The 17070-nt window shown below is 49.2% G+C and overlaps 1 protein-coding gene across 2 annotated transcripts in view; it reads right to left on the bottom strand.

The window, feature by feature from the left end:
• KSR2 (kinase suppressor of ras 2) overlaps nt 1-17070 on the bottom strand; it is a 281411-nt gene that overhangs the window by 86123 nt on the left and 178218 nt on the right. For both annotated transcript variants that reach the window (XM_032800013.2, XM_032800014.1), the window contains exons 12-15: nt 16867-16908; nt 15149-15215; nt 6124-6172; nt 3572-3939 (exon numbers count right to left, since the gene is read on the bottom strand). In XM_032800013.2, the coding sequence (XP_032655904.1) occupies nt 3572-3939; nt 6124-6172; nt 15149-15215; nt 16867-16908 (526 nt within the window). The remainder of the gene's footprint in view (nt 1-3571; nt 3940-6123; nt 6173-15148; nt 15216-16866; nt 16909-17070) is intronic.

Below are 17070 nucleotides of genomic sequence, written 5' to 3'. Positions count from 1 at the left end.
GAAGAGGGGTGGTGAAGCCCAATGGAACGGTGGAGGCATACAAGATTGGCCTCGACCATCTGCAAGAAGCAGGTCAGAGCATATTTTGGTGATAAGTTGGATACTATCGGAGGATTCCATCCCCTCATTTGCGCAAGAGCGGGCCATTGAAACGGATCTGATAAAAGCTCGGGGCCCCGAGATAGTTGAAGTGACAGATGCGCGGAAGCAGCATTTCCTGATTTGCGGCAGCCTATGCTGCCATCCGTACTCATGGCCCCAGACTCGAGAAGGAATCATCCTGAGACGACGCCTCGGAGGTGGGACCGGTGCCGTCCTTTCCCAGGTGGTAGGGAGGAGGGCACCCATCTTGTACTCAGCCGGAAGCTCCTCCCAGGGAAAACAAGAAATACGCTTGTTGTTGAAAAGGAATGTCTGGCAATAAAAATGGGCTATGGAGACGCTCCTCGCTACTACTTCCTGGGGCGGCGGTTTACCCTGTGACTGTCACAGCCCCGCTCCAGTGGATGCATAGGAACAAGGAAAGAAACGCCAGAAGTGGACAAGGTGGTTCCTCTCTTTCGCAACCTTTCCATTTTCAGGTCCAGCATGAGGCTGGAAGCCAACCGGCAACGCTGTGGCCTCTCACGCCAACATGCCTCTCGTCCCGGTACCCAACGCCCTTGGTGTTAACGGGGGGGGGATTGTGATACAGCATGCCAGAGGGCAGCAAAGAGTGTTAGCAGGGGGCCTTATTCCCTGCCAAGGAGGAAGGTTGCTTAGATTAACTAGAACGCTGTGGCCAATTAGAGCACCTGACTCCAATTAGAGCACCTGACTTCAGTTAGAGCACCTGACTCCAGTCATGGGGATATAAACCCCTGCTTCAGTCAGACAGGGGGTTAGTGGAAGAGAAGGTTGGATGGAGCAGAGTGCAAGATTGCAGAAGAGAAGAGTTTGTCCAGAGAGAAATAGAAGTTTGGAGGAGTGCTGCGGTGGATTGGGAAGCCCACAAGAAACCCTAGTAAGGGGCACCAGGCTTGTATAGAAGGACGAGAAGCCCTTCACAAGCTGACGGGTATGAGAGAGAAGAACCCAGGGAAGAAACCGCTAGTCAAGTGGTTCACCACAACCCAGGGCCCCTGGGTTGGGACCTGGAGTAGAGGGCGGGCCCAGGTCCCCCTCTCCACTTCCCCTCTCCAAGGACACTGGGCAGTGATAGGGGAGTGATTAAGAACTGGTTCAGAGGCAAGCAATATCGCCCTGAACCTACCCCAGAGAAGAGAAAGCGCGAGACCCAGAGAACAATACCGGCAATTTGCCACAGTTGTTTAATCTGTGGTGTCCCAAGCAATTGGGCTCTGAATACTTCCCTTGGGAGAGGAGTCTAAAGTCTCACTTTGAAGAACCTATACCCAATATTCACTCCAAGTTTTTCCCCTCTGTTGTACCCTTGCTTCAGCTGTACCTCCCCTGCTCTTTGGATTTTCCTGAAGAATTCTTCTCTTCCTCTTCCCTGGGAAATACTCAAGCCACCTGAAAACCATGTCTTAAAAAGACAGAATGCAAATGACAACTTAATTCAACAGAGCAAGAGCAGTAGTACTGGCCCATGTGACACGGTGTCCGCCTCTCCTGGCATTACATCAGGTGCAGCACACTAAGTGAGCCAGCAAGAACCCCTTCTCCCCAGTGCCTGATTATTCAATTGAACTGGGATCAGTCAATCTGGGAATGGGCCATTTCAAGGGAGATCAGGAAAAAGATGATGAAATATTTCACGGCTAATGAGTCTCTGAAGCTTTCCAATGTCAGCGCACTTTGAAATTCTGGGGGTTTGAAATTCTGCCAAGAGAAGTCTGGAAATGTAGCCTCACCTTGCAGGAACTTTTCAGTGATAATTTAGCCTGTGGAAAGATTCAGTGCTGAAGCCCCGAGTGCTGCCTGCTAACAGAGCAGCCTTGTAGAGCTTGCCACATGATGGAAGTCATTCAATAAGAAGACAAATTCTTTAATCTTGTTGCACAGTGAGATTAGGTGACCATTGAGTAAGGGGTAGGAGAGGAAAGTGAACAACTTGGACCAGGTTTTCAGAGGCAGAATCCTTTCTAGCAGGTGCCTATTACAAGTGCATCCATTCTTGTGCCCTCCTTTTCTTGCAGCCGTGGGCAGGGGAAATGAGCACAGGGTTGGGAGTCAGGAGGTCCTGAGTTCTAATCCAGACTCTGCTACTGACTTCTTGTATGGTCTTGTGCACATTACTTCATCTCCATGCCTCAGTTCTCCCATCTGCTATATGGGAACAATATGTACAGACCTATTTCTTGGGGACATTGTGAGGATTCATTGGTTAACGTCTGTACGGTGCCTTGAACATGTAAAGTGCTATATAAATGTATTATTATTATATAGAGACTGGCTACCACCTGCCTTTCTGCGAGGGTGAAGAAACTGATCCCGTTTAGGCACCAATAATTGTGTAACTGCCCACTCATATCATAACTTGTCCATTGACAATGTAAATATTGGTTAAATATTATGGGGTGATTATTTTCCCTGTTCCTAAGTTGGACCCTTTCCGTGAAGGCTCGCACTGTATTACAGGGGAACCCAGATACACAGTATTTGCTAGCTTTCATTGTCATTACTTAGGGCCCTGTCACACGCTCCTGAGGCAAGGCCCTCAGGAGATGGCCCAGGAAACTCTGCCATGTTCACTATTAAAAACTGCTGTCTACTGCTCCCCATGGGGGTGCGAGTGCCCTTCAAACCCAGCAGACCCTTGAAATCAGATGCTTGCAAATATTTCCCAGCACCAGCAAAGCACCAGGTTATCTGTGGAACCTGTAGGCAGTCTGTTGTCCTTACACAGTAGCAAACCACCACGTATTCAACTAGCTTACATAATTAGACCCGTTCCCAGCAGAGAGGCACCATTTGTATGCTAGTTATCAGAAACCGTCGTCACTTGGCTTCACACACCAGACAAGCGGAAAGCATAGCAATTCCATCAACTGCATTTAGAGATCTACGCTGACACATTCACACCCAAAGCATGTGATGTCCCTTCTAGTTCAAGTGGACAACACTTCTCGCTCATGACTAAATTCAAAAGCCTTTACAAGGTGCTAATCAGCATAATCTATACTAGGCATTTCAGTTGTCCAAGGAGGTCAGCTGTAACTGCCTCTAGAGGAACCTACAGACAGCTGTAACATACCAATGGCTGGCTCCTTGTTTCAATTACATCAGCCAGAGTTTAGCCATCAACTCCAACGCAGGCAGGACTGATCCCTAGATCTTTGGTTCCTGAAGAAGAGAGGCATGTGTCCCTGAGGATGTTTGAGCCTCCAGATCCTCTAGTCTCAGACCTCACAGCCACATATACAGGTTCCAAGAGCCCAGGCCTCTCTCTGGTGTGCCAAAGCGTCGTCTCCAGCAGCAGGGCCTGGAGAAGGCAATACCCTGTGTTACAGGGCAAAGATATCCCAGCTCCTCACTATGACTGCCCAGGATACCACATAGCTTTGATGGCCTGCCCCGCATGGATTCGGGACAGCTGCCCAGCTTGGTGGCAGAGCCCACAGCTTACCTTGTGATGATGGCGAGGTGGGGAGGGCTCATGCAGGCCCCCATGAACAGCACCACGTTCTCGTGCCGCGTCTGCCTGTAGGCCATCACCTCCCGCTTGAAGGCCTTCAGCTGGTCCTCATTGTCCCTCTCGATGTCGATGAGGCGTATGGCCACCTCGCCGTGCCAGCGCCCATGGAACACCTGGCCAAAGCGCCCTTTGCCGATCAGCTCTCCAATCTCCAGCTGCTCGAAGGGGATGTCCCACTCCTGGAGAAAGATGCTGGTCTGGCTGGCCTTGCGTGGGAAGTGGCGAGCGGAGAGGAGGGAGAGGTTCATCTCCTCAAAGTCGTCCTCAGACTCTTCAGCCTCGTCATTCCCCTCCTCGTTCTGCGGGGAGACAAGTGGGGTGCTTGCCTGAGTGGGGTCAGCCAGAGCCATTTTCACAGCATCTGTGCATGCAGGAACCAGGGGTGGGAAGGGAACACGCGCTTCCACTAAACCAGGTGGAGTGGTTCCCAGCGATGCACCCATCATGGCCACAAGCCATCCCACTCCCTCCCAGGATTGCTTTTTGCCAGCACACGTGTTTCTAAGAATCCAGGCACAGCCAAAGCCACATCCTGGGAATGTCATAATCCCCACCTCTCCCCTCCCCCAATTCTTCCTCCTCCTCTGGTTAGGTGGCAGATGGAGGATTTGGAAGAGACCACTCCATCAAGGCAGTCTATTAACCAGATGGCAGGGGAGCTTGGAGAGGAGGTGCCAAGACTCTGCTGAGAAGGGGATTAGCTAGTGTTGTAGCAGTGCTGCTTGGTGGCTACTTGAGAGTAAAACCAAGAGTGAGGGGCTTGGGGATTAGGATTAATAGGGGATACAAGCAGAGCCTAGGAAAGTTGGATTGCATGAAAACCTTTTTCAAACATGGCGGGAAACCTGCCAGGTGCACATGGCGAGCACCAGAAAGTTTGCTAGCCACTGCCTGGATCTAGCCAGACTGTGCTTTGGGGCATTAGAAGGGGGAAATGAAACATTTGTTTGCAGTGAGTCGCCATGGAAACTTGCAGACCAAATGCTCAAAGCAAGAGGTTGAAATGCAACACCTTATTTTCTTGGATAGCTTTTCTGACACCAGCAGTGGATCCTGCAAAGCTCAACCTCGCCTCACTAAGATTCCCCACTACTACTGCAGTGCCCAGAGGGCTGCAGACTGAAACTCCCTCAGAACTATCCTGAGTTTGTTTCTTCATGAAATGTTTTAGCAAGTTTTGTGTAAATTTGAGAGTCTAATCCCCTACACCCACACACAAAATACAGATATTCCCATACAGACTGTACTGAAATATAAATACACTATTGGACAAAATTCTGCTCTTGTTTATACTGGTGCAAACTGCCTTCAACAGAGTTGCAACAGTGTAAACAAGAGCAGAATTTGGACCCTATTAAAAAAAATCCCTCAGAAGAGCGGTAAGTAGAAGATCAGACAGACACACACTATTAGGATAGACACATACTTGAGCTGATCAAATATGATTCACGGGTGAATTTTGCCATTGTTCATTGTTAATTCAAATAATTTTTCACTGCATTCAGTGCGCCCTGGCAAATAGACACAGTATTGTGATGGACAGATAGACTTGAAGGTAGCCATGAAGGGACTTTGCTACTGCAGTTACTTTTAGACATTCGGGTATTGTAGTGATCTATAACCCTACGATAGACAGACAAATTCAAAGATTTATAAATTATCAGGGAAAACTAGAGAGATTTAGGCCAGAGTGTATCTATGTTATTTTACTAATTTCTGTTGTCGCTGTGACACATTTGGGGTCTGATCTTCTGCTCTGTTGCACTGATGTAGCACCATAGAAGTGAATGGAGTTACATGGGCATAAAACTCATGCAAGTGAGTCAAGAATCAGGCCCTTTCGCTTTCAGGATGAGATTTTTAGAAGTGCCTAAGTGATTTCAGAGCACATGTAACATTGAAAGTCAGTGGAGCCTGTGCTCCTAAATCGCTTAGAGCCTTAGGATGGTTTTTCACATGTGCCTGTTATATCTATGCTCTGCACCTGGTCTGAGCAGAGACCCACCATCCTGGTGTCTGTTATTAAAAGCTTAAAAGTCTGCATTGACCCCTTTATACCCTGCTTCCCTCTGAGCTACTGGGGATAGCAGGACAGCAATGCTCCCTCCAACCTAGTTCTCTGTTTGTTCCCACTGCTGTTCAGCAGTGGTAATTCCACTAAAGCCAGCATATAAATCGGAGTAGGATCAGATCCATCCATTAATTCAATTGCAGGCCAGTTCACAGTGCAGATGCAAATTTTATGCCAGCTTCAGTGCAATGCACTCTGAGATGTATATAATATAATGGTCCATTAAGTACAATGCTGAGGCCAGCCAGCTCCATATAACTGCCTCTGAGAAGAGAGAGAGATCATAAAGGGGACAAGATGCCAAAGCATTAGGCCGTGGCAGGGTCTTGTTTTAATGAAGTTCAGGTTGTAAACTTTTCCTTTCATTCTTCAACGGAATAAAAAGCCTGAAGTAGCATTGCATGTCTCTTACCTCGGAGGTTGGCTCCACTTCAATTTGAAGCAATGGATTTCCTTCAAGGCTGTTAAAAATAAAACAAATTAATATGCCACCACGTGCATGGAAAGTTCCCTACGTTCTGTGCCCAGACACTGCACAGCAGCACCGGGACATGTCTGTAAGCTCCTGCTTCCCTCCAGCTCAGCCTCCCCCAAGACAAAAGAAAACAGCGTGCAGGAACCTCGGGCTTGCTACACACCTTGTTGACATGCTAATTTCAGAGAGACAGGTCTGAATGGCCCCCACTCTCCTCCCCCAGTAAAGAAAATTCCAACCCCAAATCTGTGACTTGAACCCATCACCAGTTAATGTAACAAGGGGGTCTGAGGATCAAAGGATGCCCTGGTCCTAGGAAGGCTGGAAAGTGCATAGTTGTCTCTAGCACATGTGCTGGAAGATGAAGCTGCAGGTAACCCCATCTATTTGGCATAAAAGAAAAGAGGAATTTTTTTGACTGTCATAATTTTAGAACTTCTGGATCACCAAAAAGAGAGCATTGTAAAGAGTTCCTCCATCAGCTCCCCGTTGCACCTGGCAAGCAGGGCTCGGAAACAGAGATAGCCTTTATAGTGCTGGACGTAATTATGATGTCACTATGGTGCCTCAGGTAGGGTGCGAGTCTGACATCCTTAATGACACTGGCTCCGTAGGGCCCTGATCTTGCAAAGGCCAGCCTTTGCTCACAGGAGTAGCCCCACAGAGCTACCAGAACCACTGAGGTGAGTCAAGTTCCTCACATGCATTAGTGATTGCAGGACTGGAGCACAGAAGAGTCCCCGGTGCTGCAAAATAACTATTGAGCCATCTCCTGTGCTCCTTGGCAAGGTTTTATTCTGCCCTTACACCAGGGACTCGAGGGAGTTTGCCTGAATAAGGACACAACAAACACTGATTAGGAGCCTCAGGGTCTTGCCCAGGAACACTATTTTATCAGCTTTTTGGGGCGAGGATGGTATTTTTGTTCTGTGCTTGGACAGCACCTAGCGCACGGGGATCCTGACGCATGCCTGAGGTGCTACCACAGTGTCCATAGCAATCAACAGGGATTCACAGTAAGGCATTCACAAAGCAGTATTAGCAGTAACAGCATGGTTAGTTTGTAGTACCAAAGGATGACAGTACTGAAAGTGGATACAGCAGAGCTTGTTAGCAGGAAAGCAAGGGCTTGCTTAGCTTAGCCCAAGCCCCATAGGCATTCACATGCCATAGCCCTGCCTGTCCTCCTTAGTGTAATTGCTATTAGAGTATCAGAGACCATTACAATATTGGTTTCTGCAAACCACTGTCATGCACTGCTCGGTTTAGGCTGAATTATGTGCAGCTGCCGATTCAATCTTTCACTTGTCTGTTAATGTCAGGCCTTGTCTACACTGGCAAGCTTCTACTCCCGAGGCGCACACACTGCCAAGCTGCTTAGTGCGCAGAAACTGCGCAGTTGTAGTGCTTTAAAAAAACCCACCCTGACGAGAGGCGTACAGCTTTCTGCGCTGGGTCTACAGCGCTGCAGTGCCAGTGTAGACACCCTGGTCGATTATAGTGCTGCGATGGGCCTCCAGGAGATATCCCACAATGCCTGTTCTCACCTATCTGGTTATTGGTTTGAACGCTACTGCCCTGCCCTCAGGTGACCAATTGTCATCCACACTCCTTAAATTCCTTGGGAATTTTGAAAGTCCCCTTCCTGTTTGCTCGGTGACGTGTGCAGTGGTCTCAGTGCATCTTTCCAGGTGGCCATGCCTGCTCCACGCACCAGGCGATCCCCCACTTGGAGCAATGCCAAGCTGCTGGACCTCATCAGCATTTGGGGAGAGGAGGCTGTCCAGTCCTAGCTGTGCTCTAACCTTAGGAATTATGACACCTATGGACAGATTTCACGATGCATGACAGAAAGGGGCCATGACCAGGACACATTGCAGTGCAGGGACAAAGTGAGGGAGCTCTGGAACGCCTACCACAAGGCGCGGGAGGCAAACCACTGCTTCGGTGCTGTGTCCATGAGCTGTTGGTTCTACAAAGAGCTGGACACGATACTTGGTGGTGACCCCACCTCCACTGCAAAGGCCACTGTGGATACTACGGTGGCTCGCGTGACAGTCGAAAGTGGACCGAGCCAGGAGGAGGAAATCTTGGACAAGGATGTGGAGGGGGAGGGGGACCCAGCGGCAGGGGACAACTTGGAGGTCAGAGATGCATGCAGCCAGGAGCTCTTCTCTACCCCGGAGGAGGCTAGTCAGTCACAGCTGTCAGATCTTGGCGAAGTGCAAACAGAAGAAGAGGCTGCTGGTAAGTGACTTTGATTTGGGGAATTGCTGAAGCGAGTTGTTGGGGGCAGGAGGGTTGCAGAAAGCAGGCTTGTGTCTGTGTGATGCGCGTACCACCACATGCCTAGTCTGAGCGGCAGAACAGGGTGTTGATTGACTCCCTCGCTTCATGGGAATCTGCCTCAGAGATCTCCAGAACTCTCATGGAGACACTGGGCAATCCGCTGCCGCGGGTTCTTTGGCAGAGCTGCTTTGTTTCTTGCCCCATTAACAGTTACTTTCCCGTGCCACTCTGCCGCCATGGGGGGGAGGGGACCATTGCTGCACACAGCCGAGCACTTAAGGGCCAGGGCAGAAGCCGCGGGCTTGGAGAAGACCCTCCCTTGATTCCCTGCTCAGCCTCAGAAGTGAGATACCTTCCATAAGGAACAGTCTGTGGAAAATGTGGGGACTGTAATGATTATAAGCCCCTCCCTGCCGCCTCGCAGTGCTGGGTACACTGTGCCCAGTGTACAGTACAGACATGGAACACTGATTTCCCCTGCCCCTGCGGCTACTCACAATTATGGGGGTCTTGTGGCTCATGTGTGCTTGCCTGGGGTCAGGCAGTTAGTGACAGGTATGTGACCAGTGGCTGTGTTTTAAATCAGTGGCCTGTGTGGTGCAAACAACACTGCTTCTGTGAAATGTTGCATTTTGGCTTCACAGAGGAGACCTTGGGAGCCCAGCCTCCCTCTTTGTTATCGCCGGCTGAATGGCTGCGCAGAATTAGAAAGTGGCCACGAAAAACTAAAGAGGACTTTCTGCATGATGTCATGTGCACTCTGTGGCCAAAACACAGGAATTGAAGGAGTGGCAGAACAGCAAGAAGAAGGACCGAAAGGAGAATGTGGCGTGCCAGAACAAAGCCACAGAGTGACTCTTAAACATTGTGAAGCGCCAAGTGGACATGCTTCAGGTGCTACTAGCACTGCAAACCAAGCAGCTCCACACCCACCCAGCCCTGCAGCCACTATCACAAAACTCTTGCCCATGCGCCCCCCAGACACTGCCAACACACTCTTATCAACTCCTGGCTTCAGTCTGTACCCACTGCATTCCACTCCTACCGTCACAGTCCAGCCCTGTGGACTCCCAGTACCCACTGCACTCAACACCCCTCCCTCTGCAGTTTAGCCCTGCTGAAGTACAGTACCCACTGCACTATACTCCAAAGGAGAAGGTTGAATATGATGCCTGGACATACACAAATCTTTAACCATCCTGGGACTCCACCTCCTCCTGGGACCCTTCCCCTTCCCCCATCCCCCTCAGTGTTGATGTGTTTTTTTGTTTGTCTCTCTCTTCCGATTGTTGTTTTTAATAAAATAATTATTTTGGTTTGAAAGCAATCTTTATTCCATTAATTGAAAGCAAACAGAGCCCTGCAAAGCAACCAGCAATATTCTTACATCTTCACAGTGCTTCATCTGCACCAATCACAATCACCTCCTAGCATTACAAGCACTGCACTCCCGAGCATAGCAACAAATATTAGTGGCTTTCAGCTTCAAATTGCTGCCTCAAGGCATCCCTGATTCTTATGGCCCCACACTGCACTCCTCTAATAGCCCTGGTGTCTGGCTGTTCAAATTCAGCCTCCAGACACTGAGCCTCAGTGGTCCAGCCGTGAGTGAAGGTTTCACCCTTCCCTTCACAAATATTATGGAGCATACAGCACATGGCTATAAGCATAGAAATAGTCATCGGCCAGGTCCATCCCCCATGTAGGCAGCACCAGCGGGCCTTTAAACCGCCAAAAGTCATTCTGCACTTGCTTAGCCTGTTGTTGAACTGCTCCTTGCTGCTGTCAAGCATAGGTGCTGACTTCTGCTCGTGTCAGTGGGTGCTCGACCCCCACTCTGCCCCTGGCCCCGCCCTGACTCCACCCCTGCCCCTCCCCTCCCAACCCCTTCGCCAAAGTCCCTTCCCCAACTCCTGCCCTTCTCTGCCCCATTCCGACTCCTTCTCCAAATCCCCACCTCAGCTCCACCTCTTCCCCACCTCCTCCCCTGAGCATGCCACGTTCCTGCTCCTCCCCGCTTCCCTCCCGGAGCTTGCTATATACTATATACTGCCAAACAGCTGTTTGATGGCGGCAAGCGCTGGGAGGTAGGTGGAGAAATGGGGACACGGTGCGCTCAGGGGAGGAGGAAGAGGCAGAAATGAGGTAGGATGGGGGGCGGGGAGGGGAGCTTGGCTGCTGGTGGGTGCAGAGCATCCACTAATTTTTCCCCGTGGGTGTTCTAGCCCCAGAGCACCCACGGAGTCAGCGCCTATGCTGTCAAGGTGCCCCATGTATGACTTCATAAGCCACAGCATTAAGGGGTAAGCAAGGTCTCCCAGGATCACAATGGGAATTTTGACTTTCCCTACGGTGATCTTCTAGTCTGGGAAGAAAGTCCCTTCTTGCAGCTTCCTGAACAGATCAGTGTTCTGAAAGATGCGTGCTTCATGCACCTTTCCAGACCAGCCTGCGTTAATGTCCATTAAATGCCTACGGTGATCCACAAGCACCCGGAGAACCATTGAGAAATACCCCTTTCAATTAATGTACTCGGTGGCTAGATGGTCAGGTGCCAGAATTGGAATATGCGCGCCATCTATCGCCCCTCTGCAGTTAGGGAAGCCCATTTGTGCAAAGCCATTCACAATGTCACGCATGTTACCCAGAGTCACGGGTCTTTCGGAGTAGGATGTGATTAATGGCCCTGCACACTTCCATCAACACAAGTCCAAGACTTTCCCACTCCGAACTGGTTAGGGACCGATCGGCAGCAGTCTGGAGTAGCCAGCTTCCATCGTGCAATCACCATGTGCTTCTCCAATGGCAGGGCAGCTCTCATTCTTGTGTCCCTGCACCTCAGGGCTGGGGCAAGCTCATCACACAGTCCCATGAATGTGGCTTTCCTCATCTGAAAGTTCTGCAGCCACTGCTCATCATCCCAGACACGCCCCATGATGTGCTTATTTCACAAGCCCAAAAGCGGCATTCCACGGTGGTCAGCACCTCCATGAATGCCCCAAGCAATCTCGTGTCATAGCTACTACCCATGGCGAGTTCAATGTCACACTCCTCTTGCCTTTGTAGTTTAAGGAATAACTTCACTGCCACTCGTGACATGTTAGAGCAAGCAGCATATTGATCAACGGTGCGGGATCCATTCCTGCAGACCGAAGAGGCAGAGCGTGGAGTACACAAACCGTTGAAAGATGGCACCAAATGCGGACAGAAGCACAGGGATTGCTGGGATGTGAAGTAATGCATCATGGGACATTGGGACAGGACCCAGGATGCCCCGCAATCCCCTCTGCCTTCCCACAACTCTTTGTGGCATAAGTGGAAGAGATGCTCTGTGGGATAGCTGCCCAGAATATGCCACACTCTGAATACCACCGCAAATGCCACAAGTGTGAACACACTATTGCGCAGGCAGCTGACAGTGTGAACACACAACAGCGGTTTCCCTTCAGAGCTCTTTGAGCAGCACTGTAACTGCCTGCGCTGTAACTCTGCCATTGTAGACACACTGTCAGTTAAATCCTCCAGGTCCCTCTATCCCAGACCGCTGTATCAGTTTCCATCCAGTGAAGAGACTGCTTTGTGTCCTCTCTGCACACTCTGTTCTCTGGTCATTCCTTCGCGCTCTGATTTACGTTTCTGGAGCCTACTTCTCACTTATATCAAGACTATTTTTCCAGAGCAGAGTAAAGGGGCCTTAAGTGTCAATGAGAATCAAGTCTCAAGTGTTAAATGTGGAGGAGAAACCTTTCAGAGGAAATGTTTAAGACAAGAACTGATCACCCCGTCACGTGCCAATGTAAATTTAGAGTTACTCCACTGGAATCAGTGGAGTTATAGTTGCACAAAACAAGTATAAATGAGAAGAGTCCTGGTAGTTTAATTGGCAAAAAACTACGCAGATGAAAACTGTAGCAAACCCCAGACTAACATGCAACCATTTTGCTTCCATCTGTTATACCTGCTGTACAGTCAGGTAAGCAGTTTTCCACCCCTTGCTTTTAATAATAGTAGTAATAATGATCCCTATTTCTAAGAGTGTAGAGATTATAGCCTGCTTTCCAAATCGATTCAGTGCTTCTCAGTTACTCTGGATTTACCACTCTGGATTTAACACCACTGATGTCAATGCAGTTACTTCAGATTTTCATTGGTGGAAGTGAGATCAGAATCTGGCCCAGAGATTTATAAAGTCTCCACGTACCTCAGCTTACTTTACTACAGCATGCCTCTGATGTGAATGTATTTATTTATGTACCAGAAGGCAGGCGTGACAGCTGTACAACCCATCTCACAAGGTCTAAATATGCTTGAAGGCAGCAAGGGGAATTTGGGTGTAAGATCTCCATCTCTCTCCCGCATTGGCTTGAGTTGCAAAATGGACTTTAACCTCTAGTTTGACTCAGACACAGGCTATCAAATAACCTTCATGGCATTATTTGTCAGGCCACCAGAAGCTCTGCCTTTGTCATTCAGGTGGTCCCACTTGGACACAGATGCAATTCTTTACCCCCCCTCCCCCTCAGCAGCAGGTTACCAGTCTATTTAGAAAAATGTGGGTGATCCTGATAGAACCTACATTTCTGTTTGGGCTGAGATCTTAGTTGCTAAATTTCTGAGTTATATAATCCCCCAAAAGCGGAGTTTATAAAAAGGAATGGCAACAGCTCCTGAAATGTACCAGCACTGCTGGGTGCTGCTAATGCAACGCTGATCAGAGCATTCACCAGGAAGATCTTAGGGAACACGGAGCTAAATAGGGAAAGCAGCCACAAATAAAAGCAAAAACAAAGGTCACCTGGCAGAGCTTTTCCTAGCTGCCAATTATAGACTAAGTTTCATGAGTTCTTTAGACACCTAATGCAAACTTTAGAGAGCTTAACAAATACTATTGGTGGAGCTGGGAGTCCTGCTTTTGTTCAGGTTATCCAGTGCTTCCTGTTTTCAGTTGCATCGAATTTTTCCAAACTTTAACCATGTGGCTGAAGTGGATCACTTGATGATGATCTGTTCTGTTCATTCCCTCTGAAGCACCTGGCACTGGCCACTGTCAGAAGACAGGATACTGGGCTAGATAGACCTTTGGTCTGACCCACTGTGCTGTTCTTATGAAGTTTTCCATGATAAGTGTCTGCTTCAGATTGGTTTTGTTTTTTTTTAATTTCAGACAAAATGGTATAGCCATTTCTGAGAACCAGGCTAGGGGGGAAAAGTATTGCAACCTTTTCTTTGAACAGCTCTCACATCCCTGTGCTTTGAAATAGGAGTTTGAAATTTGGCAAGAGGTTGGCCTTTGGGTCAGGAATGTGCCTTTTGCCATCTCTGTAAAAATGCACCCCATTTGGCCAAATTATAAGCCCTGGGAAAACTGTTAGTTTGCACATGCTCAGAAGAGACTTCTTAGATTTTTAGCCCCTCAAATCTTTGAAGATTCCATCCTCACTGAGCATGCTCAAGTCTTTCACAGCTCCTAGTGCTGACCAGACTGCACGTCTCCACAGACCAACTGAACACACTCCATCCCAGGGCAGGGGCGAAGCCAGACTTTCCCTGTACTTGCTGCTCCAGGCTGGGCACTGGAACAGATTGCAAGCAACCCCCTGCTGGCATCCAGGCAGCGTGGTGGAGGAAGGAGAGGGAACAAAAGCCAGATAATGGTAGACGACAGGAGTAAATTACAAGGTGAGATTGAACTGGCATTAGAAGAGGTTCAGAGAAGAATACTAAAATGATTAGGGGGTTGGAACAGGTCCCATATGAGGAGAGAGGCTAGGACTCTTCAGCTTAGAAAAGAGGAGACTAAGGGGGGATATGATAGAGGTCTACAAAATCATGAGTGATGTGGAGAAAGTAGATAAGGAAAAGTTATTTACTTGTTCCCATAATACAAGAACTAGGGGCCACCAAATGAAATGAATGGGCAGCAGGTTTTTAAAACAAATCAAAGGAAGTTCTTCTTCACACAGTGCACAGTCAACCTGTGGAAATCCTTACCTGAGTTGGTTCTGAAGGCTGGGACTATAACAGGGTTTAAAAGAGAACTGGATAAATTCAGGTGGTTAAGTCCATTAATGGCTGTTAGCCAGGATGGGTAAGGAATGGTGTTCCTAGCCTCTGTTTGTCAGAGGGTGGAGATGGATGGCAGGAGAGACATCACTTGATCATTGCCTGTTAGGTTCACCCCCTCTGGGGCACCTGGCATTGGCCACTGTCGGAAGACAGAATACTAGGCTGGATGGCCCTTTGGTCTGACCCAGTACGGCCGTTCTTATGTTCTTATGAACTGGACAGTTAAGGAGACTAGCCAGGATGGAAGGGGAGGCCGGGACTGCATACTCCATGTGCCTCTTTAGCTCAATCTTCATATCTCAGTGCTGTAAATCCACAGGCAAGTGACACATCTACCTGTCCCCACTGTGCTCATTCGGATCATTGCCCTGGAATTCTGGTCCTAGTTGGACAGGAGGATCCATCGGCACAGGTCTGCTTACCAAAATAAACCGGTTTGCCACTTCCATGGATGACCTTTGCACACAGCAAGCAGGCAGCTGTCAGTCATGCAACCAGTGAAGGTGCCAGTGTCCCTAGCAGGTGATCCTCAAGAGCGTGGGTGCAAGGGAGTGAAGAACACAACGTGAAGAGGACTGTAAAAAGACAAGGCAAGAGCCCCACTTACATTGGATTAGAATTGACTGGATGAAGGATAACTTGAGGCGCCCGGGTCGGTGTCTCAGGCACAACATCTGAAAACAAAGGAGAGCAGAGTGTGAAAACGGAGAGGAGGACACACTGCCATGAGTTTAGTTTCCAAGCTAGGCAGTTTGTTTGCAGTAAAACAACCATTATTTTCTGGGGTTTCCCCTAGTCTCTGGCCCACCATCTCTTCTCAATCACCGAGGTGGGGTCACGCCTGCATAAGGGAGAGAAGAATCTCTTCTATCCCATCTCAGAGCTGAACCCAAACCAACACCATGCTGACATCAGCACAGCCTCGGCAGTGGCACCTCCAGTCGGTCACCCAACCAACGTGAGGAAGAACTGCCTCTGACAGGGGCAGGAGACCAAGATGGAGCATTCAGGGAAGAGGGAGAAGGAGAAAAGGAAGTCCTGTTTCAAAGGGAGTCAGGTGAAGACAGGGGAAGGGCCCTGGAGAGGGAGGGGAAAGCAGAGAAGGATGGCTGGGGAGGAGAAAGAGGAGAAAGGGAAGAGAGGTTGGCAGGAAAAAGGAAATATGAGATGAAGCGGCTACATCTTGGCTCCCACTGAGCACTTTCCCATGGCACTGCACCTACTGGAGCCACAGAAATCTGGGCAAAGCATGGATCAAAAGCGACCATGTCAGGATTCTCCACATCCCTCAGCACTTTGCACTTCCTTGCACAAGCGCCTGTGACTCCACAAGGAGCAAAGCAGTGGAGAATCAGGTGACTTCTGGGCTTGACGGAGGCAGTTGGTGTTAGACTGGAAGGGAGACCCCCAGAGGATGGATAAAAGACCTTGAGAGACTCTACCAGTTCCTCTGGACCTTGTAGTCAGTAAACAAGGACAATGAGGAGCTTCTCCAGCTGGCACTGGCTGCCTTGGTTTAATGTGAAGTTCACATTAAAGGAACAGACACAGCCAGAGGAAGCAGGTGCTTCCACAGCTACTTCTTGCCCTTGGCAGGTTTCTCCTGGCATCCTGCGGCTGACCCACGCTTCCCTCCCACGCCATGGCTTACAGCCATGTGTGCTGAACGGCAAATCGATGTTCTTCTCTAGGCTCAATAGTTCAGCTGACAAACAGTCACGAAGCCCAAACTTGCCTAGGGATGGATTTAACCTTTAAAAAACTATCTATTTCTTACCCTCATGGCTTCCCAAACCTCCTGCTACCTACCCTCGATTAGGGCAGGGGAAAACCTTCCAGACAGGGCTTCCTGCCAGTTCCTTTTCCTCATCTAATACTACATCTCTCCTCCCCACAGGAAACCCTATCCCTAAGGACAGCCTCAGAAGAGACCGGCCTGCTTGAAAAACACTGCAACTCTTGGGTGAATTTACTCGCTATAGGGTGAAACTCACCCCTGTGCAAAAAGCCAGCACAAGGCACGGGTATCATTCACCCCCATGCCCCCATATTCTGAGAGACCGAAGCTGACCCTCCGCACAGGGGGTGAATTTCACCCTCAATAATTTAGTCAAATCATCGTCATATGATTTGTTTCTAGAAGAAACACCACCCAAAACCCCTCCCCACATTTAAGTCCCAACTGATTAAAGACCATCCCCCACCCCACGCACCATCCAGATCCCTAAACAATGACAGTAAGACATGCAACTCATAACAGGGAGGTATTGCTGCTCCTAAATCAGAGAGGGGTAACTCTGCATGCACTACGTTTGAATGACTTACCTGGGAAAATGAACTGCTGCTTGTACTTGTAGTAGTGGGAAGCTTGCAATGGAGAAAGGAAGAAGTTAAAAAAGTGAGCAAGGGCAACACAGCACAATCGGAAGGGTGGCATCTGCAAAATCTCTATGTCCTGCATCACAGAGCATCCAGCCTCTGCTGGACCAGGGAGTAAGAGACCAGAATTGGGCATCTGATCCCACTGTC

The sequence above is a fragment of the Chelonoidis abingdonii genome, chromosome 22 (genome assembly GCF_003597395.2).
Source record: "Chelonoidis abingdonii isolate Lonesome George chromosome 22, CheloAbing_2.0, whole genome shotgun sequence".
NCBI classification, from domain to species: Eukaryota; Metazoa; Chordata; order Testudines; family Testudinidae; genus Chelonoidis; species Chelonoidis abingdonii.
The sequence above is the reverse complement of the archived record's forward strand: the minus strand, read 5'-3'. Positions and strand labels throughout refer to the sequence as shown.